The 27,170-nt window shown below is 41.3% G+C and overlaps 2 protein-coding genes across 4 annotated transcripts in view; one reads left to right on the plus strand and one right to left on the minus strand.

Annotated features, from left to right (window-relative positions):
- Window positions 1–1,325: 1,325 nt before the first annotated feature.
- Window positions 1,326–7,623, plus strand: LYRM1 (LYR motif containing 1). Its single transcript, XM_077906900.1, has 3 exons — window positions 1,326–1,485; window positions 5,192–5,284; window positions 6,398–7,623. Exons 1-3 carry the CDS (start codon window positions 1,327–1,329, stop codon window positions 6,512–6,514), a joined length of 369 nt encoding a protein of 122 aa, XP_077763026.1. The 5' UTR covers window position 1,326; the 3' UTR covers window positions 6,515–7,623.
- Window positions 7,624–10,632: 3,009 nt separating this feature from the next.
- The window catches only part of DNAH3 (dynein axonemal heavy chain 3), a 166,069-nt gene continuing 149,531 nt past the window's right edge, over window positions 10,633–27,170 (minus strand). For 2 of the 3 annotated variants that reach the window (XM_077906863.1, XM_077906864.1), the window contains 8 exons: window positions 26,920–27,164; window positions 25,760–25,876; window positions 18,895–19,049; window positions 17,975–18,142; window positions 16,185–16,327; window positions 13,275–13,479; window positions 12,465–12,602; window positions 10,633–11,031 (listed from right to left, as the gene is read on the minus strand). In XM_077906863.1, the coding sequence (XP_077762989.1) occupies window positions 10,678–11,031; window positions 12,465–12,602; window positions 13,275–13,479; window positions 16,185–16,327; window positions 17,975–18,142; window positions 18,895–19,049; window positions 25,760–25,876; window positions 26,920–27,164 (1,525 nt within the window). In that variant the 3' untranslated portion in view covers window positions 10,633–10,677. Of the gene's footprint in view, window positions 11,032–12,464; window positions 12,603–13,274; window positions 13,480–16,184; window positions 16,328–17,974; window positions 18,143–18,894; window positions 19,050–21,740; window positions 21,874–25,759; window positions 25,877–26,919; window positions 27,165–27,170 lie in introns of those variants that run through there. The other variant, XM_077906865.1, reaches the window with a different exon arrangement.

The raw sequence follows: 27,170 nt of genomic DNA on the forward strand, positions 1-27,170 counted from the left end.
CGCCCAGGTGGCTTAGTTGGTTAAGTGTCTGCCTTCAGCTCAGGTCATTGTCCGGGGCTCCTGGGATCGAGCTGCTTCTCTCTGCTTGTGCGTTCTCTCTCATAAATAAATTTAAAAACTTAAAAAGAAAATTGCAGTTAACTTTAGGGAATATACTTAGGTCAGGACTCATTTAGCTAAGTCCTCTGAAATTAAAATTCATTTTTCAGAGTAAAAACCCAAAGAGGCCACAAGCTCTTCAGTCATCAGAAAGATTTTCAGTTGTCCTTACTGTGTGGTTCTTAGGTGGACAAGGAAGCAGACCAACAATTTTGAGAAATCTTTTCAACAAAGTTATGATGAACCAAAAGAGAAGGTGCAACCTGGCAGCCTCTGGGTGGAATGGAGCCTGCAGGCCCATTTTGTTTGGCCTTCATGGTACTCACACTTTCAAAAAGAACGAATTAATGTCTTTTTTGAGATTTCACATTTGAGAAATCTGGATTGCTACCTATTATTAAAGTATCTGGAAATCTGGCATTCCTAGGCCCTCATTTGTTTTTTTTTTTAAAGATTTTATTTATTCATTATTTTAGAGAGTTGTGGGGAGGGGCAGAGGGATAAGAGAGAAAGAATCCCAAGCAGACTCTGCACTGAGCACAGAGCCCAACATGGGGATTGATCCCATGACCCTAAGATCATGACCCAAGCCAGAATCAAGAGTTGGACGCCCAACTGACTGAGCCACCCAGGAGCTGCCCTAGGCCCTCATTTCTATGTGGCAGCAGCTGCCTGGAGCTAAGTAGCAACTATCCTTTTTCAGGGGGTTACATCCTTTCCATCTGGCTATTGTCTCCACCCAACCAGGCTTCCTCATTTTATCTGCAAGCCCCAAGGGTGCTTAAATTTACAACCCCTGCATTAAATTCAAGTTACTGAACCAGAATATTTAGTTATTCAAAATGTGCCTTTTCCAGGCATTCTGATGAGTATTGTAGTTTTACAAAAATACACACTAAATGCATCTTCCTATGTTAGTCTGGTAAAGAATTTACGGCTTTTAAGTATAGCACAATCGAATTTTGGTTTACTGTGTTTGTAAACATGGCCGTCATGGCAAACATTAACTCTCAACCATGGGATGATATGCAAAGACAGCTGAGAGATAGCTGATATTCCTACAGCACCATTCTGGCAATGCTACTAAACAGATCTGTTGAGAAAGAGCAATTATTTCTAGACTAATTAAAGAGCTTGATTAAAAAAATGTACATCTGCCTAGCTGCCTACTGTCAAAATTTGAATTTTCATGCAAATTTTCCCTCTTCTATTTTGGTGGGTCTGAGGATGACAACAGCAACACGACAAGAAGTTCTTGGCCTCTACCGCAGAATTTTCAGGCTTGTGAGGAAATGGCAGGCAGCATCAGGGCAGATGGAAGACACCATTAAAGAAAAACAGTACATATTAAATGAAGCCAGAACACTGTTCCAGAAAAACAAAAACGTAAGTAAACCCTAACTGGAGATTGTAAGGAGGAGGGCAGTTTCTTATGACGTTTGTTCTTTTTCTTCCGAAAATTGAGAGGACTGAGCAGTATAGGTCACAGTGGTAGAGTGTGGGGCAGAAAGGGCCCAGAGGCACAGCGCACTAGCTTGCTCAACCACCGGGAAGCAGAGCCCAGTCTGGGTTTCTCTCTTCATTTGTTTCAGGTCTCAAATGGCTCTGTGCCCTTGGAGGACACCATGAGCCAGGTGACACAAGTCAGGCCACTGAGGGCTTTCAGGGTTCTTCACACACTTGTGCCTGTCACCAGCTCTTCCAGCAGGAGGTGTGCAGTTAAACTTTTTTTTTTTTTCTTCCAATTCATAAACTATTCAAGGCCTCCAAGTATAAACTCATTCAGAGGAAAGAGAATTAGGATTAAGACACAGGGCTCCCTTCATAACTTCTCTTTGAACTCAAGCCTCTTTGGCTAGAAGAGTGATTTGCCCTTTGGGAGCACAGAATTGGGTAAGATAGTGCCTCTACTAGCTAGTTTAACGGAACTGCACACCCAGACACCAGGGAGTCAAGGACCATTTGTAAGAGGCTTGATTTGACCCATCTCAATAAACTATAAAGCATCAGCTATTAGCTTCTTATGAAGACTGCCTGGCACAAAGCACGGAAAGAGACTCTTAGTTTCTGACTTTTCTTGCCTTCTTATTGATCTCACAAAATCAATGCTGTTACTGTTCCCCTCATGAAATCTCCTGACAGTCTACTCTCTTTTCCCTCTCTGACCCCTGTTTCTGTGTCCCTTTTGGCTGTGTCTTCTCCACACACCCTTCCGCCCACTGTAAGGAGCCTCTGAAAGTCAGCCTTCTGTGCTGAGGCCCATGCATCCACTTTAGGATTCCTGCCCCCCATATCTGAATACCCAGCCTCAGGCTCTCATCTGCCACCTGAAAAAGCTCACAACAGGCATGATGTATATTTGTGTACATACATTTTCTTAATGTACATGGAATACTTAAGGGACTGAGCCATCCAGGTGCCCCTATTTTATGTATTTTTATGAGCTTATTGGTACATTTAATGAACTTACTAATATATTTATAAATCAATATGAGTACATAAATGGGAGCTGTGGGCTCAGAAAATTTTTATTGAGAATAGATAATCTGGGCACCTGGGTGGCTCAGTGGTTGGGCATCTGCCTTTGGCTTAGGGCATGATCCAAGGTCCTGGGATTGAGTCCCACATTGGGCTCCCCACAGGGAGCCTGCTTCTCCCTCGCCTGTGTCTTTGCCTCTATCTGTGTCCTCTCATGAATAAATAAATAAAATCTTTAAAAAAAAAAAAAAAGTAGATCATCAAAAAGTTGGGAGACCACTAACCTATGCCTTCCCCTAAGTAGTTGGTCACCTTCTTTCTTATTTCATTTATGTTGGTGTGATCTCCCCAACCAGATTATCAGTTCCTTGAGCACACAGACAATGTCTTATACTTTCTTGTATACCCCATAGGACCTACCTTGTGGTTGTCACTGAATTCATGAGCATTTAAAAATTCTTTGGCTTAACTTACCTTCTCCAGGAAGTCTTCCTCAACTTCTCTGCCTTCACTCAACCTGTGGCAGAAACCTTTTCTGAATTCCTGTGTAGCCATCTACAGTAGTCATTGCCCTGTTAATTACATGCCTCCATGCTTTTTCTAGAGCTTTATGCATCAGAGTTTTTCTGCCTGGATAGTTGAAGACAGGGACCATGGGCCTCACCGTGTCTAGCCCGGTGCTGGGGGTATCATAGCAGGATGTACCCAGTAAATCTTTTCAGGCTCATTTATGTGAGGACTTCTCAAAACTCTTTGGGTTTTCAGTTATGGCAGTAATCAAGCTTTCCTTTGCCTCTGCTTGAACTGGCCCAGTGTGGTATGAGCCATAGGGAAGCGTATGTGCCAGTGATGCTACATGAGTGAGATTATTTTGTTATGCCTGGGGAGGAGGTATATGAGTCTTTAATTTTAAAATGTGTACTTGTTTTGCCATGTATTAGAAAGATAATAAAATATCAGATGATTTTACAAATACTATGCTTAGGATAAAGCATAATATTTAAAGAAGAAAAAGTTTAATATGAGTATAAATGGTGTGTGGATCTAGCAGAATCATGAAAGCAGCCTCTAAATGACTGAGTTTGGAGAACTGTAACCCAGACTTATTCAGATGGACAGCTGGAGTCCTAGGGCCCCTCAGCCCCCTTAACCATACATATCTTTATCAGGGGCTCCTTTCTCCCCAGTCCCTTATGCAGATAGAAGTTGTTTCTTGGAACTTCACTTGCTTGTAAGAGCTTAATAATAATCCAAAAGTATCTCATGAATTGCTCTGAATCCTAATGGCAAATGGGAACATGGAAATCTATTCCTGATGTGGACATCAGAGCAACAGATTCTGAGAAGCCCAGAGGTCAGAAAGCTGAGCCTCTGCCCCAAGGGACCCAGCTCTAGTTCTGTGCATTGCAGTTCCTAGAACCCTTCTCTGCTCCAAAAGGTACCATAGGACAGGCACGCCCTTGGAATTTCCAAGCCTCACTGGCCCAGACGTCACTGTGGGTGTCATCTGGGACTGGTGCAATCCCAAGTCTGCTTTGAGGCCCACTTGCAAACTCAGCAGAGCCATGTGTCAACTCATTTTCCATCCTTGGAAAGAAAGGGTTTCTGTGCTTCTGCCTGGCATTCTGTTTTTTGGAATGAACTTGTGATTTCTTTACTTGAAACTGGACTACCATAATTTTACTAGTTGGGAATTTAAAAAGCTGTTTCTTCCCCTTACCAATGAGCAAGGAAGTTTACAGTTCAAAAGAAGAGGTGGATCATTCTCTGATATCTTACTTAGGGAGCTTCTAGACAGCATTTGCTAAAACAATTCAGTTAAAGTTTGGTCAACATGTGGAGGACGTGAAGAAGCATTCTCATTCAGTGTTGGTGGGAATATAAATTGGTACAATCTCTTAGAGAGTAGTTTGAATCTAGAGGGAATATCTGTAAGAATTCAAAATGCATGAACATATACCCTTTGACCCTGCATTTTCCAGAAATTTATCTTTTAGATATATTTGCATGTAAGCCAAAAACAATTTTAGAGGGATCCATAATAAAATTGTTTATAATGGCAAAAGACTGGAAATAACCTAAATGTCCATCAGAAAAAGATTGATTAAATTATAACATGGCTTTATGTTGGAGTTTTGTGCATCTATTAAAAAGAATGGGCAGCTCTCTGTAAATCTAGAAGGAGCTTCAAGTTGTTAGGGGGAAAAGCAAGGGTCAAAACAAAGTGAGCTATAATTTGTTTAAGGAAAAAAACCAAAATATATATATTTAGGCTTATATCTACATAGAATATCCCTGGAAGGACAAGAAAGAAATTGCTAACAACTATTGTATTTGAGAAGGGGAACTGTGACAGAGATTAAAGGAAGACTTCGTTTTTAAATCTTTTTGTATTATATGAAAAATGTTTTACTATGTGTTCATATTACCCTATTAAATAATTTTTTAAAAGTTTAAAATCCACAGTAAATTTTATGTTAAATTGCTTTTGATTTTTCAAATAATCAACATTTCATTTACTGGCTGGTGAGCTGAGAAAATTGAAGATGTACACCTCTACATAAGGAGCATTAGAAAGATGCTAAGAATCTTACCCATTTTCCTCTTTTAATAGCTCACAGACACAGACCTGATTAAACAGTGTATAGATGAATGCACAGCCAGGATTGAAATTGGACTACATTACCAGATTCCTTATCCAAGGCCAGTAAGTGTGACTCCAATTAATTTGTGGTAGGTACTTATCCTCACCAACCCAGTTATTTCCAAGAACGCATACCAAGAGGGCTAGCGTTTGCCGAGAAGCCTAGAGCTTCTGTAGCAGGCGTGTTGGAAGTAAGCTATCTTTGCATGCCCCCAACCCATCACAACAAACTAAAATGCCAATTGATGCCTGATTTCTCATACTCTTACAACTCTCCCACATGTAGAAGGGAATGCTAGCTTATATTTATATAACTTTCTCTTTTTGACTTTCATCTTTTTTATGGAAATAATTTTATTTTCCTTATAATGAAGGACAGATTTGTTGTTAATAGCATTAAAGGGAAGTGCATGAGGTTGAAAGTGAAAATGGTCCAAAGTTTTCACCCTGTGGAAGTTAGCACTGTACCAGCTAGGTTAGGCCATATGAAATTATGTGTCCTACTCTTGACCTAGAAAAACAACAATTTTATACTGTACCGGCTCAACCTAATTTGGGCAATATATCCTTTGTCTTTGTTTCTATATTTGTGTACATACATTTTCTTAATGTACATGGAATACTGGGCATACTGTTTGCTGCTTGCTTAGTTTACTTCATCTGTTCTGGTCATTTCTGCTTCCCATCTTTTTAAATGGTTGCTGCTGTATCCTGTTACAAGAGTGTGCCATAATTTACCCAGCAGCCATTTAGTAGACATTTAGATTGGTCCCAGTTTCTTACTATAGCTTTGTATACACAAACTTTTTTTCTTTTCTTCTTTGGAGTCTCATCTCATCATGTGATCTGTAGTCATTTTTCCCTCCATGGAGGCAGTATGAAAGAGCACAAGCTCTAGAATCAGATCTGTGTTCAAATCCTCGTTCTACCACTTAAAGTACATAGTAGCTTGAGGTATTTAACTTGTGAGCCTCTATTTCTCATCTATAGACATTATCTAATTCCTTATAAGATTATTGTAAGGATTAATGTGTATGAGGACTTAAAGGATTAATGAATCAGTGTAGACTTAGTGCTTAGCAGAGAGCACGGTACCTAGTAAAATCTCAATGAGTATAAGCTGCTGTAATGATTATCATTCTTAATATTATCATTATTCTTGTTCTCATTATTCAGATTCATCTGCCTCCAATGGGCCTTACCCCACTACGAGGCCGGGGACTTCGAAGCCAGGAAAAACTGAGGAAATTTTCCAAACCAGTATATCTCAAGTCTCATGATGAGATTTCCTAACCCAGAAGAAAATTTGTTTCTCAGAATGATGAGCCAACTAGGTCTTGAATGTAAACCAGATGACAAAACCCTTCTGCTTGATTAGGGGCAAAAATTTAAGTATCTTCTTAAAAACCTCAAAAATATTGGTATTCACCCCATGATCTGTGCTCACACATCTTTACAGTTCATCAGAATCTTGTTGCCTACATGGATGACACTAACCCTAGAGCTTACACCCTCACTGAAGCATCATTTGGAAACAAGACTAAGGCCTGTAAAAGGAAGACAAGGATGACAAAGCTTTTTCATGGAAATGCCATTTGCCAAACATGCCAGCTGATATGAAGAAATTAGCCAGTTGCTGGAAGTTCTCATAGCAACTATAAAACTATATACCACCTTCAGAATATTTTTAGGCTTTTTCCCCAGAGTTTTTGCTTAAAACACAAAGGCTTGCTTGAAAGTGGGTTTCTTTGTGTATGTTCTATTATCTTTTGACCTTCCCAATTCCCAGATAAACTTCTCATTGGAGTGCCTCATTGCAGATGCCTGGGTGGCTCCGTTGGTTAAGCATCTGATGATTTCAGCTCAGGTTCTGATTCCAAGGTCTTGGGAGCCCTGTGTTGGGTTCCTCTCTCAGCAGGAACCTGCTTGTGGATTCTCTCTCTCTCCCTCTTTCCCCTCCCCCTGCTTGTGCTTTCTCTAAGATAAATATATCTTTTTTTTCTTAAGTGCATCATTGGATTGAGTGTATTGTTTCATGGAAATTTTACTTGAGACCCATCCCTTCCCCCAACATACACCAAAGTAGTTGTGTTAAGTAAATGCACATATGTTTACTTTATCTTAAGGCCTGTCTTAAGGATGCACATAGGATCTGAAAGGCTCACTTGAAACCCATACTGCTGCATTCATTATAAGTATTTTATCTTAACATTAGAAAGTACAAGGGCCAACCCAGGTTTCAAATTATGTCTAAACAGAAATGGTACAAAGAGAAATCAAAATATAAAAGATTTATACCCCTGCATGTGTGGAGTCCCATGGCAAGTCATGTGTACCTCATTATTATTCCTTTTGACCTCCAAAGAGAATGAGCATCACCAATAAAGACAAACCTATATCAATTTTGGTCTTTCTCTATTCTTTTCCAAAATGGCTTTGTGACCCTCAGAAGCAGCAGATATAACTTCCTGCCCATACCTAAATGTAAGAATCCCTTGTCACCTAGATCCTTTCAGTCAAAGTAAACATTATATTTCAATCCCAAAACCTGCACCTGTGAGCAAAAGCATACACTTTCATGCTGAGGGTAAGTACTATAGAGTTTGGCAAGGACATGGAGAACATATCAACTGTGGCACTAGCATATGCATATTGAACACAATCTTTGGTGAAGAGAGACGAGAAATTTAAATGTGCTGACAGATGTGTTGGCCATTGAGTAAGCATAAACCCTAGACTCGCTTGAATTGGGAAACATGAATCTGCTGTTCTATCACTCTCCTTCAAATCTGGTCTCACTGTGGAAGTGTACCCTGCTCAGATGTGGTTCTAGGGTTTAAGCATTTTCTCATGAAACATAGGGCCTATGAAATCAAGTACTTATCTGATGATCAACCATTGAAACAGTGATCTGTTCTTGCATTGGAGGAAAAACTGGCTCTGCTGGACCAACTGAGACATGGCTTGCCTTTCTCTTTCCTGGTCCCTTTCTAAGTAATTCAAGGTGATTTTGACTGTGCAACCTTTGCCTTTAACTCTGTCAAAGTGTAGAAACCACCCTTCCCACCCAACCTCTTCCAAAATGGAAGTCCATCTCCTGAGTGTCTTCTATGTGCCAGGAATCTTACCTAAATGTGCATTTTATATGCCTAGCCTCCTTTGCAAAGATGTATATTCTAATACCCAGAAACATAATTGTCAATTTACTGTCAAAACTTCCATATAAGTTATGTTTATAATAGCTTCTTTTTCCTCCCATCATCTTTGGTCTTATTTTTTTTTTTTTTCATCTTTGGTCTTTTAAAAGTAGAATTTATCATCCCTATGTCCCCTCTTTCAATGAAATTTTCTTCCAACACTGACAAGGACTGAAAACTATTTACCCAACAGCTAGATTTTTAAAGAGCAAAAACTAGCTTGGTGACAATGTTTGTCTGATGTTATCTTCTGAGCTATTTATAGGCAGGACCTGCAGCTTCTCACCAAGCTGTCTCTGGCCATCTCTGCCCCAGGACTCCAGCCTCTAACTCACCAGGATTTCTGAAGAACATACTGCTCTTTCCCAGGGGAAGACATTAATTATCACATTGGCCCTAGTAGAAAATGACCTCAAATTTAGGGCACTCTTTCTTTTCAAAGTGGAGGAAATTTTTTAAATTACAAAAATTTAATCCATCGTACAGAAACATTCTGTCCCTTGACCCCTGAGGAATGAAAGTCAGTCCCTGCCTCCCTCAGCTTTTTGTTGCTGAAGCTGGGGGTTAGATAATTAAAATTCAATTGTTCTCTTAGCAACCCCCTCACTGCCTTAAAGCTTACAATATGATTTAACCAGTCCAAGATTAAGGCATTTGGGATCCTGACCATCTTTCCATCTCACATGACTAACAATCTTACTTGGAATGATAATGGCAGTTCCAGCTCTCTATTCATTCTGATTTTCTCTCTCCCACTGGGGGTGTGGGGGGAGGGACTGTCTTTCTCAAAAAAATAACTAGTAAGCTACCTACATTGAGCTGAAAGAGACTGCTCCTCTTTGCTGTTTCTTTATTACCTCCTGGCAAGATCTGAGGAACTGCCCTTTTGTACTTAATTTCTAGGATCAGATAATTTGCTAATCTCAGAATTCAAGGTTCTTAATCAGAATTTTATCAACTCCATGTTTCCATGAAAAGGTTTCTGGAACATGTTTGTTTGGTTCTCAGAAGCTTCCCACATTCAGGAAAAACAAAGACCCTGAGGTCATTTCTTCTAGTTGAAGAGGCAGAGAAACCAGCAGACACATTAGACTCAAACAGCCTTATGTCTTTGCTCAACAATGAACTGGCCAGTGGAATGCCCTGAAGGAAGTCACTTAAAGCCAAAGCACTAAGTGAAGGAGTTAGTTGAGAAGTAAATATATCAAGAAGGTGATGTTCATATGCCTCAGGACTCTCTTCTAGCTAGCCCTGGGGGGAAACAGTATAAACTAGAAATTTTTTGGACATAGGTGTTGCAGCCACACATTTAAGATTCTACATCATAACATAGTTATGAATAAGTCGTTGACTGGGAGGCAGCATGTGGCAGTGAAAAATGCATGGGTTCTAGAGCCAGACAGACCTTGCCTCAAAACCTGACTCTGCAATATGAAAGAGCTAGGTGATTTTAGGCAAGTTACATAATCTTCCTGAACCTCCAGAGGGAGAGACTGTTAGGAACAAACAAGACATCTAAAAGCCGAGGCACACATACACACACACACAAATAAATAAATAAACAACCCATGGCACACAGGAGGCACGCAACAAATACTGGTTCTCTCATGTCTCCTTTATTCCTGAAATATATACGCATATTGCAGGCTAGTAGAGAAGTATTTGTGTCTCAGTTCTACCACTGATGAACTGTGGAACCTTGGGCTAGTTATTTTTCTAAGCCTCCATTTTTGCATCTCTAAAATGGCCATAGTAATACCCTAAACCACATAAGATTGTTGTGAAAAGTGTTTTTCAAATATATCAAAGCCTTAAAAAATGAAAGTAATCCTCTGAACCTGAGAGACTCTGATGTTAGTGCATAGAAACACAATAGGAAAGCAGCAATTAAAACTTCAGTGGCAGTTATAGTGAAACCAACAGGAAAAAAACACAAAGGTGCTTAGCCAAATGACTAAAGGTCTAGGTTGAAGAAAGAGTCCCACTGTCAGTATTCAAATCCAGGCTCCACTATTTTCGTAGCTATCTGATTTGGAAGATCTTACTTACCTTCTCTGTATCATGATATCTGCAGCCATAAAATGATGATAATAATAACCTACTTTATAGGGCTGCTCTGAAATACTGGCTCATAATAGCAAGTGCTCTATTAATATAACTGCCACCATCATCATCATACCACGTGCCTCTTACGAAAGGAAAGCTAGGTTGTGGTCGAGAATGAAATGCCTTTTATTTTCTGCATTGAGACAGATGCCATTAATTATCCAGCTGGCACAGAGAGGCCACCCCTCGGTTTATCCAGTGCTTCTGGGGCCTGTCTGTTGGTAGTTCAATGGAGAGCACATAGTTGGTTGAGTGGCCTGTGGTGGAAAGGATGCCTCTTCGGGCACTTGTTTTGTAGACTGGACACACATAAATGTTCTGATGCAGAAACATTGCACTTTCCCCAGGTTTTAGCCAAATAATGGGCAATGGGTCATAGAGAATTTTGGGGAAAGACTCCCCAATCTGCATTGTTTTCCTGTCCCAGCGGGCACCTTCTAAGAATAGGCCTTTTATGTAGGCCCCATCTTCTGGGCTACTCTCCATGACCGTTTCTTGTGTGGTTACCTGGAAGAGAGGAATCTTGTAAGTTCTTATGCCTTTTCCCTAAATGGGGCAGCATTAAGAGATTAGAAAATCTGCTATAATGTCTGCTTTTCCCAATAGGCATTTCCCAGGACACTGGGGTCTCTGTAATAATACTTCTGCCTTCACACATGGACCAAGTCTGATTCCTAGTCAGCATGGTGCCCTTATATATGGTGGGGATAGAGAATGCACTAATGTAGGAGTCAGGAGGCCACATTAAGTATAATTAGATTAACAACCTTGCACAGTCCTTTCCCTTTCTGGATCTGGATACATAAAGTGAGGAGTTAGATTCAGACACATGCTGGTAAAACAGTTCTCTGGTAGGGAGAAATAAAGCCTTGACTTGTAGTTTTTGTTGATTTCTATGGTATACACGGTCAGTGTCAGCTATCAACTATGTAATAACCAGCAACAAACTGGCTATGGTGAATTGATATGAGCCAGCTCCAGCACACCACTGTTTAGATTCAGAGGTGGTAAAGTCAAATTCCTTCAGATAAGTACAGAAAATGGTCCAAGTATAGTAAAACAAGGAATGGTGGAGATTATGGGGAACCAGAGATCACAAAATCCATTTAAAATCAGTCAAATTCTAATTTTCTGTTATTGTGAATAAAATATTTTTCACATTTTTACTTCTAAGTACTTATTCCTAGAATAGGAAAAGGCTATTGATTTTTGTATATTTAACCAGTATCCAGCCACCATAACAGTATTCTGATACCTATTCAGATAGGTGTATTTCTAGAGTATCAGTATTCTGATAGGTATATTTCTATCAGTATTCTGATAGGTGTATTTCTAGAGTCTTTAGGATTTCTAATTATATAATCATTTCAACACCAAAAATATGATTTTATTGTTTTTCTCCAATGTTTATCCCTGTTATTTTGTTACTATATTGCATTATTTTCAGCTTAATGATGTCTTCAAAGACAATCAAGTTCATTCATAAACTAAATTAAGACCTAGACAACCAGTCTGCAACCTCCCAACAACAGGATCTTACTCCTTTCTCTCCATGTATGGACAGAGTGATATTTGATTACTGGACATTCCTTTGACTTCAAGCAAAAGACTACCCAAGACCATCCACATCCTTCCAAATTAAGAGTCCACCATGGTGAATAAACAGTGGGAGAAGATGCTTTAATTTTTCTTGGTATAATAGTGGCAGAGTTTTCCTCTGGAAAGATTCCTTGTATATATACAGAGACAAAGACTTGGGAATCCTCTGATTCTGTCAGGCATAACTTTGGAGCTATTTTAAGTTATGCTAAATACTTTACTTGTACCATCTCAGAAACATTTGGGCCTTAATACATCCAAATGTTTGGACTCATAAGAAATAGGCAACATTGCTTTCCCTGGTTGGTCCCTCGAGCTGGCCTAACCCAAAGCACATCTACCTCAAACTCAAATCCGATGTGGTCAATGGGGATGGTGTGTTTCCGGGCGTAATTCTGAGAGATACCCGTCAAAAAAGACTGTGTGAAGTAGAATCCAGAGATCCAAAAGACCACAGGGGGCCCATTGTCAATCCATTCCTGGAGAGGCACAGAAATAAAAATTCAAAATCAACAACACATCAAAGATAGTTCAAAGGCAGGTAATGTAAATGAGTCCCATTAAGAAAGATGTTTTTTCTCATTTTTTTTAAAATAGGCAGCCCTCTCAGTTTAGCTTATATTTTTCCCACTTTTGAAAGGTACGAAGATATATATTTCTACTTTAAGAAAAGCATAGGTGCAGGCTGTGTCAGGGATACAAGAGAGACTAGTGAAGACTATAGCAGTGGAAACTATGTGCCATGTCTAAAGTAAGCAATAGCCACTCATCTCCTAACAGTTGCGGTTCAGGAATGCAGGCCCATTGTTTCAAGTCTTCCCTTTCTTTGCAGGACAAATACCTGGATTTTTATGTGTAATAATTCAATGTTTACATGTTAGCTCAAAAAATTTAAATTACCAGGCAGCCAAACCAAATATATCTATTAGTCAAATCTGGCCCATGAGCCACCAGTTTGTGACATTTATTCTAGTTCCTACTCCTGCCTCTATAGAGGCTATAATCTTTCCAAAGACTCTGAAAAGTCTCCCCCCTGCCTCTTCCTCCTCAAGTCTGGGAAGACTCTTTCTAGTGTGTGTTCAATCCGTTTCATGAAGTCCTCTCCACCTGAATGAACATGCAGATGCTCAGTTACCCTGACTCCCAGGTACCTGGAAGAAGGCCAGGCGGGCCAGCAGGTCAGCCACATAGCCCCCCAGTGGCTTTAGTGATGGGTAGGACTTGGCCATCCACATGGCTGGCACTTTACCCACGATCATGCTACTGAAGACATCCTCCAGCTCTGAGGACATCAGGACCTGCCCTTTGATGGCTCGGCCAAGATTAATGAGGCTTCCTCGAACCACTTTGGTCAGCCTGCAAGAACAAAGGAGCTGGCTCAGCCAGGCTGTCCAGGTTTCTTCTACCCAAGTACACTGACATGAGGTCTCCTTTCACTTTTCCCCTCTTCCAAAGGTCATAGAGTAATATAAGTTCATTGTAGAAAAATTATTAAGATGAGAAAAAAATTAAGTCACCCAGTATCTTATCACCCAAAGATAACTTTGATGTTTATCTTTCCAAATTTTTCTATATGTAAACACATTTTTTCTATCTTTTTTTCTCTTAGCATATAGGGAGCATCTTTCTAATTCAATAGAGACCGAAATCATCCTTTTTAATGACTGCAATATATTTCATTTTATTTAACAATTTCCCTAATGTTGAATCATGGTATTTCTAGGTTTGTTGTCATTGTAAACAACATTGCTAGGGACATCCAACCATATCACTCTTTGTGGAAACTAATAATGATTTTCCTGCTAATGGTAGAGTTTCTGGGTCAAAAGGTAACCCAATTGGGGTGCCTGGGTAGCATATTAGGTTAAGGTTTTGACTCCTGGTTTTGGGTCAGGTCATGACATTGGGGTTGTGAGATCGAGTCCCATGTTGGGCTTTGCGCTGGGCATGGGGTTTGCTTAAGTTTCTCTCTCCCTCTGTTTCTCCATTCTACTTCTGTATTCTCTCCCTTTAACTCTCTCTCCCAAATAAGTAAATAAATCCTTTTTAAGAAAAGGTAATACAATTTGAAGGGGTTTGATCCATATTGTCAAAGATGTTCTTTTTATAGATTATGAGGTCCATGCCTGAGAAAAGGCAGCTGAAGGATAGTCTGGGAGAAGCCAAGATTGCTTGCCTTTCTCTCTGGCCTCTGTGTTATGAGACCTGGCCAAGCCCAGAGGGAATTCACCTGAGAGTGCCAAAGAACATGCCACCAGAGAAAACCTGTCATCTCCAAAGACTTCTGGAATCTCAGCCAAATGGATATGAGAATGATCAAATACAAGAAAGAGATTCCTGGATGTGTAACCACTAAATATTCATATTAAGAGTAAATTAGGTGCATTGCTGAGGAGTCAGGGGGCAAACTGACTACCTGAGGGATTATACCACAGAGGAGTAGCTATTACACCTAATGATATACTTGCAGGAGCTTTTTATTTTTGCAAATATGAGCTCTGTTTCAAAGTTTTAGTACCCAGGGAAGGAACATATGCCCCAGAAGACACAATAATGGTTCTCCTGAATTGGAAGCTGAACTGTCACCTCATCATTTTGGGCTTCTCATATCACTCAGTGAACAGGTCAAAAAAAGGTAGTGGGGGGAATGTAAGAATATTACTCAATGTGATTAATCCTGACCATCTTTGGAAAGTAAGAGTGCTGTTACCCTGTTCTCTTCTATTACAATGATCAGTGGCCAGGCTAGTGAAAGCTCCTGCTACCACAGAGGAAGAGCTCTAGTGACCTTAGGAAAGGATGAGTGGCAGAAGAGAGAAGCCATTAGGCTTAATATCTGGATGAGTGACAACTACATCCTATCATGCCAAGGTATCTGACTCACAGCAGTGCTGCTGCATCCTTGGCTCACACCGCATACTTTGCTTTGTTCCCCCTTATGGCCAACTGCCTGTTGACTCTAGAGAATAATCCTAAAACTGGGAAGGCAAGGACTTTTTAGATGACATTCTTCTAGTTCTCTTGTCCTTCAGAGTCAGGGCTGTCCCTAAAACTGAGCAATGACCAATGAGCAAAATGGAGACAGTAACAGATGAAGAACTAGAAGCAGTAAGAACCTTGGATTCAAAGGCAGAAGTGAGAAGTTTTCTCATTTGGCACAGATGGTCTTTGAGAATCTTTTCAGTTTTATTTAGAAGTCAAATCAAGACTATCTATCTATTGGGCTCTGAGCTATATACAGTAATTGAAGTGAAGAGGGCCAGAGAGTTTGAGCCCCACAGCCAGCCCATCCATAACACCCCTTCGCTACACGGTTAGGATAATGGGATAAACTTCTCTCCACCACTTTCTCTGTTCACACGGATTTCACATATTGGTTAAGTACATGGGTTCTGGGATCAGACAGCTGGGCTCAAACTCAGTTCTATCACTGAATGACCATGTGACCTTGAAAAACCCTACAGTTTTTAATCTGTAAAATGGTGGTAGAGGGATTACTAACTGCATATTTCAAAAGACTATACTATGGCTTGAATGCAAACACATGCATGGTGCTAGGCGTCATATCTGGCACTAAAGGTTTATGAAAAGTGATTCTAACAGTTACCTTTACTATTAGCCTGTTTGGTATTGTTTTTGTTTAAGATTTTATTTATTTATTTTTTTCATGAGAGACACAGAGACCGAGGCAGAGACATAGGCAGAGGGAGAAGCAGGCTCCCTGAGGGGAGCCTGATGCAGGACTCGATCCTGGGACCTCAGGATCACAACCTGAGCTGAAGGCAGACCCTCAACCACTAAGCCACCCAGGCGTCCCAAGTATTTGTTTTAATCTGACTTTGCAGGTGCCATATTAATGAGTGGGAGAGAATGAAGAGAAAATACGATTTAACTGTAAGTGAACACACACTGGGATGGCCCTATTTATAGACCTCCCTATGGGTGGGGCAGACCACTTCCTCTGCACAGCAATCCTAATCAAGGGTACACATCAGTTACTGCCATTAGATCATACCCCTACACTCCAACTCCCAGGGTCCAAGTAAGACCACCTGACCCACCTGTTGAATCTGATGAGTTCCTGCCTTAGGACAGTGTTCATGGATTCCTCATAGACCACAGGGTACAAATTCACAACCATTTCCAGGTCAAAGTCATTGGGTAGCTTGGAGAGTATGTCCTGGGCCAGCTCCTGAACCACTTCCTTAAAGTACAGACAGTAGAGAGGTGAATAAGAAACAAGGACTGTGCGCTGTGGTTTTGTCTGGGTAAACCTGAACCAATGAGCATTAGTCTTTTTAATCACAGTCTGTATGACCTTTCTGGGACTCTCCTACAGAAGCCAGTTCTGCCTGGGGGAAAGGAGGTCCCTCACCTCTCTACTGGTCTTTAGGAAGGCATCACCTTTTGGCTCAGAAAGTAAAAAAGTAGAGTAATGAGAGCCCTATCCTGAAGCAAGTGCCTGAGGGCTGAGCAGGGAATTCCTGCTCAGCCAGATAGCCTCAGGGCAGCACTGAATCCTGGCAAACTCCTCCTGTCTTTAAGGTTAGCCCTAGGAGACCATCTCCCACAGCAACCTCAGCCAGTGTCTTGGGACCAGCTCACAGTACAGATCTCTTGCTCAGTGCCAGTGACAGGATAGGATACCTGGGAAGGCAGTAGGTCATTCCCAGTAGGTCATTCCTTAATATTGAACAAGAATGGGCCAGGGCAATGAGAGTTGGCCAAGTGGAGAGGGGACAGGCCTAGAGGAACAAGGAGGAAGTAGGACCTGGGTGTGGCAGAGACAGAGAGCTCTGCTATCCTGTGGATCTGAGAGGCTTGGAACACACACTTCATTCCCTCTTCCCTCTTCCCACTGAGACCAGGCAGGCTGCTTTATCTTCATACCTATTCTCACTTATAGCACTATGAGCCAAATCAAGAGAAATCTATAGCTGAGAGGGCTTAAACCTGGGGTAGCTCAGAAGGTGGGGAAGGGACAGGAAGAATAGGAAAGAAGAGGGTGTGGTGGCATCAGGAGATCATGGCCCTGGGTCTGGCTGTGCCTCTGAGTTGATGAATGCTTTGAAGCAGGTCTCTTCCTCTCACTGGGCTCATTTCACCCCCAGCTGTAGACTGAGGATGGTGGGATGGGTCTGTGCTTCATAAAGCATGGACTAACCATGAAAGGCACTCAAAATGATTCTAGGTGTTTCTAGGACATGGAGCAAATCGTGTTGAATCACATAGTGAGAAAGTCACTCTCTTTTCAAGTTTAAGCCACCCTTCTCATTCTTCTCAAGGACAAAGTCTCAGATCAGTGCTAATTAAATGCTCTGTAACATTGGCTGATCTTCCCCTTTCCACAAGAGCCAGCAGGGCCTCAGCAACATCATCTGTGAAGAACCTAATAACCATTTAGCTTTCTTTTAGTGGCTGTTGTGACTTTATGGGAATGACATTGGGTTTCTGTTTATGGTAATAATTTGCAGTTTTTATTTTTTTTTTATTTATTTTTTTTATTGATTTATTTTATTTTTTGTAATTTGCAGTTTTTAAAAGAAATGTTTTTAAGCAAAAGAGATTTAGGTTTAAACATTATGTAAATGGAGTATAGATGATATATGGGTATAGCAACGAGTCATGAGGGGTATACAGGAGCTGCTGACAGTCTGGAAACACTGGTGTTCTTCTAGGTCTGTATTTAAGGACTCTCAGCAGGAAGACCTGAACACCCATACCCTCCCTCAGGGGTCTGCCAGACTTCTACTTTTCTGCCTTCCTGGTCATCAGCCACAATCCTGTGTGACTACCAGGTGGAAAACTTCCTGGAAAATGGAATTATGTCTCCTGCCCCAAGCCTGGTTACCTGAGGGGACTTGCCACTCCCTCCTGACTGCCTAGGGAGGGTCAGCAGCACCCCTTGAAACAGCTGGTTGGTTTCCTGGTTATCCTTGGTGATGTCAGCATTCTCATGGAGGCCAAAGACTTCTGGGTGGGCTGTGATGGGTAGGTTCCTGAGATAGTCTATATAGGACTGGAAAGGAAATCTTCAGTTAAACAAAACCCAGAGATCACTCAGGGCTTGGCCGGACCTAACCCAAGAAAGAATCATACTGGATTGGTAACTGCTCACTGCCGCACACACCACTCCTCTCCCCTCGTCCACACCCCAAGCTCTTCCTCATATGGTTTTCTGGGGAGTGAGTATGAAGCTAGAGGTCTGAGTATCTCCTCTCCCACCCCTAGCCTCTCCCTGTTCCCCCCATAGTTCTGGCTTTGCACTCAGACACAACTGGGTTCAGATCATAGTTCTATTGCAAACAAATTGTGTGATTTGATCACCAGTTTCCCTATCTGTAAATGAGAAGATAAGTGAGGTTACAGAGGGGTAGGCCTTGGCATGTAATAGGTGCTCAATAAAAGAAAGCCCTTTTCAATCTCTTATAGGTTTCCTGTTTTCTTCCTGGTCCCATTCTTCCGTCCAGTTTTTCTGTCCTTTCCCCTCCTGAACCTTTGTTTTCAAGTACCAATTTCCAGCCTGTTTACTAGTAAGGCCTCATCTTAGCCATCTTTCCTCTTAACTCTCCAAGATGAACTTCATATTTTGAGAAGGACTTATCCATCAAATACCCAGTTTTCATTAAACAGTAATGATGTCTCTCTTAGAGGCTTTTTGGAATATTGGAAATAGCTTATGGACCTAAATTAGGAAGCCCAAGGCTATCCCTGGGCCCTCCTTGCCTACACTTCAGCCCCTGGCCACATGGGGACTGCAGAGCCCCTCACCTGGTAGGAGCCATGAGGAGGGATGTAGTAAGTGTCTCCAGGAGCAATATAGTAATGATCTTGCTCAATTTCCTTACAGTAGACCGTGGACAGAAGGGACAGCAGGAGACGCCTGTCTTTGTCATCAGTCACTCTGCCTCCGTAATTACATTCCCCTGGAGATAACCAACAGGAAGAAGTTGAGCTCAAGAAAGGTCATAATGAACTTGGTTGCTACCTAAAACAGGATTCTTCCAGCTAAGGAACTCTGCTGAGATACAGAGTTGCTGAAACTAATGCTTACCTTGGGATGACACCAGGCCTTTTTGGTGTTACGTTTGCTACAAAAATAGTACCTGTTCACCATTTAGGAAGCAGAAATAAACTGAAAGAAAAACTATACAATCACCAATAATTCCACCAGAGGTAACTATAAACATTTAGGCCTCTTCTACATGTATGTGTGCATGTGTGTATACATACATGAAAGCCATTACAGAGAGGTGGTTCAGGGCAAGCACTTTAGCATGAGACAGTCCTGGATTCCAATTCCAACAGTTTCTCATCCATCAAGAAGTAGAGGTAATTGCAGTACCTATCTTACAAGGTTGGGGTTAATAAAGCTTATAAAACATTTCGCACAATGCTTAGCACATAGAAAGCATTCTGTTTATTATAGCTATTACAAATAAAAATATTTTAGAAAACTGACATTATCCCATACATTCTGCTTTGGGATACTCCACTCCCTTCATTAATATCATTCTCTGAAACTCAGGTTTTCTACACTCAGTTTTCTACAAAAAGAATTAGGTAATTCTCTGGAAGCTACATCAAATCCTTCTCACTAACCCCATGATGTATTTTCTAGCTGGTCCAGATTCCACAGTATGTGGGTGCCACCTGGTATTTCGTAGTTATGGACAACACACTAGTCTGCAAGGAGGAAACACATCTGTGTGTATAGTGTGTGTGAATGATGGGCTCATTTCCAATTCCAACCATTCCAGGAAGACGCAGGTCTACAGACAAGAAACAAGAAGTATGACCCAAGTTTGGGGCAAGAGGCCTCAGCTTCTCTTGGTTTTGGAAGGGTCTAAATGCCTAGAAGGATGATCTGGGTGGTTCATTAAGGGAGAAGTAAGGGTTTCAGGGGAAGCTTATACTTATTGAGTAATTTGAGCCCTGTCAGAAGCTGTTTTGCCTTAGGCCAGACCATCTACATTTCTGAGGCTCTCTCTGTAGACTTTTCCAGGTCTTTAGAACATTACAGCCTGTCCCATCTATAAATAAGTTTTTGATAGCACTATATTAAATATAAGAATTAAAATATAAAATTAAAGAAACAGTGGTTTTCCCTCACTGAAGTCAGTATGATAGAGCTAGATGGTACCCAAGAGAGAACACAAGTGAAGGTAAGTCTCAGGCACAGGGTGATGGTGCACTTCTTTGTCAGCAAATTTTCTTCCAGGAGGTACCCTTACAGGCTTTAGGTTTTATGTTTGTTTAGGAAGGTGCATTTCTTTATAGCTACTTATATGCCTATTCTAGTAGTAAGAGCATAAGTTCCTACAGGACCAAGATGTGCTCTTGTCTCTTCTAAGGTCTCTACTCTCCCTGCTAAAAGGCTGAGGGTATCAGATTAAGAATGTATTGACATCTAATTTGATAACCACGGTCCAAACGAGACCTAGCTCTCTGTTTTTGTTTTTTAAAGATTGTATTTATTTATTTATATAAGATAGAGAGAAAGAGTGAGAAAGACAGAGACAGAAAGAGAGCATGAATTTCTGGAAAACCACAAACTACCAAAACTGGAACAGGAAGAAACAGAAAACCTGAATAGGCCAATAACCAGGGAGGAAATTGAAGCAGTCATCAAAAACCTCCCAAGACACAAAAGTCCAGGGCCAGATGGCTTCCCAGGGGAATTCTATCAAACATTTAAAGAAGAACCCATACCTATTCTACTAAAGCTGTTCGGAAAGATAGAAAGAGATGGAGTACTTCCAAATTCGTTCTATGAGGCCAGCATCACCTTAATTCCAAAACCAAAGACCCCACCAGAAAGGAGAATTATAGACCAATATCCCTGATGAACATGGATGAACATGGCAAAAAATCTCAATAAGATACTAGCCAATAGGATCCAACAATACATTAAGAAGATTATTCACCATGAGCAAGTGGGATTTATCTCCAGGATGCAAGGCTAGTTCAACACTCATAAAGCAATCAATGTGATTGATCATATCAGCAAGAGAAAAAACAAGAACCATATGATCCTCTCAATAGATGCAGAGAAAGCATTTGACAAAATACAGCATCCATTCCTGATCAAAACTCTTGGGAGTGTAGGGATAGAAGGAACATTCCTCAGCATCTTAAAAGCCATCTACGAAAAGCCCACAGCAAATCTCATTCTCAATGGGGAAACACTGGGAGCCTTTCCCCTAAGATCAGGAACAAGATAGGGATGTCCACTCTCACCACTGCTATTCAACATAGTACTGGAAGTCCTAGCCTCAGCAATCAGACAACAAAAAGAAATATAAGGCATTCAAATTGGCAAAGAAGAAGTCAAACTCTCCCTCTTCGCAGATGACATGATACTGTACATAGAAAACCCAAAAGACTCCACCCCAAGATCGCTAAGGATGGCTGCCTGTTGCGGGGGCGGGGGGGGGGGGGGGCGGGGCAGAGTCTCAGGCACCCTGCTGCTCTGACAGCTTAACAGTTTTAAGTATCTCTAGGTACAAAAGTTCTTGGAGTTAGGAGTTCTTTGCTTTGGGAGACTTGGAGCCTGTGAATGGAAGGGAATGAGAAAGTAGTTCTCTACAAACCAGACTTTACTGTGCTATAGATACCCTAAGTTGATTCCATTCTATCAGATGAGGTTTTTGTAATCCTTAGCAATCCTGGAGTCCTGGGATTGAGTCCTGCGTTGGGCTCCTGGCATGGAGCCTACTTCTCCCTCTGCGTGTATTTCTGCCTCTATGTCTACCATAAATAAATAAATAAATAAATAAATAAATAAATAAATAAATAAATCTTAAAAAAAAAAAAAAAAACAGACACATAGATCAATGGAACAGAATAGAGAATCCAGAAGTGGACCCTCAACTTTATGGTCAACTAATATTCGACAAAGGAGGAAAGACTATCCGCTGGAAAAAAGACAGTTTCTTCAATAAATGGTGCTGGGAAAATTGGACAGCCACATGCAGAAGAATGAAGCTAGACCATTCTCTTACACCATACACAGAGATAAACTCAAAATGGATGAAAGATCTAAATGTGAGACAAGATTCCATCAAAATCCTAGAAGAGAACACAGGTAACACCCTTTTTGAACTTGGCCACAGCAACTTCTCACAAGATACATCCATGAAGGCAAGAGAAACAAAAGCAAAAATGAACTATTGGGACTTCATCAAGATAAGCTTCTGCGCAGCAAAAGAAACAGTCAACAAAACTAAAAGACAACCTACAGAATGGGAGAAGACATTTGCAAATGACTATCAGATAAAGGGCTAGTATCCAAGATCTATAAAGAACTTATTAAACTCAACACCCAAGAAACAAACAATCCAATCATGAAATGGACAAAAGACATGAACAGAAATTTCACAGAGGAAGACACAGACATGGCCAACAAGCATATGAGAAAATGCTCCACATCACTGGCCATCAGGGAAATACAAATCCAAACCACAATGAGATACCACCTCACACCAGTGAGAATGGGGAAAATTAACAAGACAGGAAACAACAAAGGCTGGAGAGGATGTGGAGAAAGGGAAACCCTCTTGCACTGTTGGTGGGAATGTGAACTGGTGCAGCCACTCTGGAAAACTGTGTGGAGGTTCCTCAAAGAGTTAAAAATAGATCTGCCCTACGACCCAGCAATTGCACTGCTGGGGATTTACCCCAAAGATACAGATGCAGTGAAATGCCGGGACACCTGCACCCCAATGTTTATAGCAGCAATGTTCACAATAGCCAAACTGTGGAAGGAGCCTCAGTGTCCATCGAAAGATGAGTGGATAAAGAAGATGTGGTATATGTACACAATGGAATATTCCCTCAGCCATTAGAAATGACAAATACCCACCATTTACTTCAATGTGGATGGAACTGGAGGGTATTATGCTGAGTGAAATGAGTCAATTGGAGAAGGACAAACATTATATGGTCTCATTCATTTGGGGAATATAAAAAATAGTGAAAGGGAATAAAGGGGAAAGGAGAGAAAATGAGTGGGAAATATCAAAGAGGGAGACAGAACATGAGAGACTCCTAACTCTGGGAAATGAACAAGGAGAGGTGGAAAGGGAGGTGGGTGGGGGCTTGGGGTGACTGGTTGATGGGCACTGAGGGGGGCATTTGATGGGATGAGCACTGGGTGTTATGCTGTATGTTGGCAAATTGAACTCCAATAAAAAGAAATTAAAAAAAGAAAAAGAAAGAGAGCATGAGCAGGGATCATGACCTGAGCCAAAGGCAGATGCTTAACCAACTGAGCCACCCAGGTGCCCCGAGATCTGTCTCTTTGATTAGTGTCAATACAGAGTTCTGATGATCATTTATGTCTGGTTTTTCTTGCCTTCCATGCATATAGACAGGCTACACTTCTCTAGGTCCCTTGTAGGGGGCAGGGTGTGAGAGGCAAGTTCTTGTGCATTTAATTCCTGGCATGAGTCCTTCAGTGCTATCCCTGTGGCAGTGACCACACAAGTATGTCCTGAGACGTGGCATCAAAAGTTGATGGAGCTTTTGCCAGCTCTGCCCCTGATAGATAATTATATCCACTGAATTTATGTTGTGTGTGTCACTTGGGGTTTTGGTTTAGGGAACAGTGTGCCGCGTTAAGGTCTGTGTGACCTTTTACAACTGAACTTAATCACTCTAAATCAAGATTTCTCAATCTTAGCACTATTAACATGTTGAACTGGATAGTTCTGTGTGGTGGGGGGCTGTCCTATGCATTGTAAGACAATGACGCATGTTTAGCAGCATCCCTGACCTCTACCCAGTACCACCTCTATTTAGTTGTGATAGCCAAAAATGTCTCCAGACATTGTCAAATGTCCCCTGGAGGGCAAAACTACCTTTGGTTGAGAACCACTGCTCTCAAGTCTGAATCTCATCAGCTATAAAATGGGGTCACTAACATGAAGCTCACAAGGTTGCTATGGAGACTGAATATGATGATTGTGTATATAGAGTGCCTGCTGCAGGATTGGGGAAAGGATCCAAACTCCTCAATGTATGGAGCTGAGGAAGGAGCTTATGTATAATCTTGAAAATGCCGGAGGTTTTCCTACTGAGATGCATTTTGACCTTTGGCCATGGTATTCCACTCACTTAGCCCATCTATATTTTATCTCTTATCTCTGGGGTTACATGATGTGTTCCTTGAGGGAAGCAACCATGTTTTATACATTTACATTCTTCCATATTATGTACTCATATATATTGGGTGACTAATAAAAGGTCACTGGCTTTAATACAAAATGGCAAGTGCTGTTTTCACCTTAGGGTACCTCTGCTGGGAATGCTCTCCTTCTTCCTTCCCCCTGCCTACCCTACTTTCTTCTTCTACTTGTAAGCTCCTATTCATCCCTCAAAACTCATTTTTTATGCCTTCAGGAAGTTTTCCATGATCGTCCCCTACCCCATCCCTGAAATTTAATCATTGTGCTATCTTTCTACTTTATAAATATTTCTCTTGTTGAACTTACCACTGTATTGTCATTTATTTATTTGTCGTTTATTTTTTTTATTTATTGTCATTTATTCCTTTTTGAAATCATTTTTAAAAAAGATTTTACTGGGCCTCCTGGGTGGCTCAGTGGTTAAGTGTCTGCCTTTGGCTCAGGTCAAGATCCCAGGATCCCGGGATCAAGTCCTGTATCAGGCTCCCCATGGGGAACCTGCTTCTCCCTCTGCCTATATCTTTTTTTTTTTTAAGATTTTATTTTATTTTTTCATAAGAGACACAGAGAGAGAGAGGCAGAGGCAGAGGCAGAGGGAGAAGCAAGCTCCCTGTGGAGAGCCTGATGTGGGACTCGATCCCAGGGCTCTGGGATCACACCCTGAGCGGAAGGCCGATGCTCAACCACTAAGCCACCTAGGTGTCCCTACCTCTGCCTATGTCTTTGCCTCTCTATGTCTCTCATGAATTAAAAAAAAAAAAAAAAAGATTTTACCTATTTACTTGAAAGAAACAGAGAGAGCCTGAGTGGAGGGAGGGGCAGAAGCAGAGGAAGAAGCAGACTTCCTATTGAGCAGGGAGCCTGGGCTTGATCCCAGGACCCCAATATGATGGCCCAAGCCCAAGCTGAAGGCAGATGCCTCAATGACTGAGCCACGCAGGTGCCCCTGTCATGTATTTCTTTATGTATATATTTTCCTTTTAGACTGTGAGCCACCAGTTGAAATTAGAAATTGTGTCTTAGTTTCTTTTTTTTTTTTTTTTAGAGTCAGGTTTATTTTTATTTTTATTTTTTAAATTTATTTATTTATTTATTTATTTATTTATTTATTTATTCATTCATGAGAGACACAGAGAGAGAGAGAAAGAGAGAGGCAGAGACACATGCAGAGGGAGAAGCAGGCTCCATTCAGGAAACCCTATGTGGGACTCAATCCCAGGTCTCCAGGATCACGCCCTGGGCCAAAGGTGGCGCTAAACTGCTGAGCCACCCCGGGCAATGTCTTAGTTTTTTACAATATCCGGCATGGTGACTGGCATAAAAGCTCAATGTTTGTTGAAAGAAAGAATGAGCGAGTAAACAAATGAATGGAGATGTGATCAGAAGAGTAGAAGGGTGGAGCATGATACTGGAGATTTATAACTAGAAAAGACTCCTCCCATAAATACCTGTCAGGTAAGTTAGAGCATCAAATGGCACCTCCTTGTAGTCATTCAGAAACATCTGGACCTGCTGCATACTAATCCTCAGGTCAGATTCGTTGAATTCATAAGGAATATTCCAACCTGCACAAAGCATAGAAGAATTAGAGGCTTACTGCCAAGAGCTCATAATTTCCACTCACAGACAGAGCTGTTCAGTTAAGCATCATTATGGATCAGGAGTCTCTTTCAGCTCCATGAATATCAAGCACCAGGCCAACTATTAGCCTTGACATTTACTGCCAATGTGGGAGCCATTCTGCCTGAGAAAACATCCATTGTAAAATCAATTTCCTTATGGATCTCTCCATTTGTTAAGGTAGATGTTAATGTCCTGGGATTTGTGGAATGAGAATTATTCACTCTGGCTGGAATACTGTGGTAATGCACAGAGTTCCAAAAATAACACTAAAGCATAGCTAGGGAGTAGTATCTATGATTTGGCAACAGAACTAAGTCAGCTTTGAGAATTCCCCTCATTGTGCTCATGGGAACATGGGATGGCCAGGCCTTGAAGAAACTACCACTTGTATTTTCAAGGTTATAAATAATAAATGCCCAGTAGGTCTGGGAAAGTGGCATAAATGTGTGAAATAACTGGGCATGGGGGAAGACAGCAGTGTACGGTGGGATCTGTGTTCAACAGAGATGTTTAATTTCCTCCTGAACATTTACATTTAAATAAAAAATATAACAAAATAATAAAATTCATGTTCTGGCACACAAAACACAACTGGCCAGTTGGTTGCAAGCCAAACGATTACATGGATTTTTAGATATCTGGCACGGGTGAGAGAATGTGGTGTGTGAAACGCAGATGCAGAGGCAGTGCCCCCTCCCCCTCCCCTGACTATCTCATCCCTGCACCCCTCAGTGGTCAGGTAGTCTGTGGAGCTAATGGGGGCTATGACATAGTGGTAGAAGGAAAGAGAATACTCAGAGAAAATCACCAAGAGGTCTGTTTGCCTCCTTGTGTAACCCAAAAGAAGAGCTGAAAATACATTGAGGTGGGTCATTTCAATGCTATTGATAATGTCAGAAGCAGCCCAACCTTACAAACCTGAACATACACCTACACCTGTCTGTGCTCTGTGCCCCAGCAGCCAAGGTACACTGTCATCTCTTACCTAGAGGTCCAAAGTTCCTCCTCTCTTGAACAATGGCATGGAAAAAACAAAGGCCAAACAACAGCTTTTGCCACATGACTGCCTTCGTACAGCTTTGGAAGAACACAGGGTCTGAGATGGGGTCATTGAGGAAGGAGCGCAAAAGGTTGGCCCTGAGCCCTTTGGGGGGCTCATTGGTCATTTTGATCCCATTTTGGAGGATGCTGACTGGAAATTTCTCTGATGGATAGCTGGTTAACCAGAGTCTGGAA

The sequence above is a fragment of the Canis aureus genome, chromosome 8 (genome assembly GCF_053574225.1).
Source record: "Canis aureus isolate CA01 chromosome 8, VMU_Caureus_v.1.0, whole genome shotgun sequence".
NCBI classification, from domain to species: Eukaryota; Metazoa; Chordata; class Mammalia; order Carnivora; family Canidae; genus Canis; species Canis aureus.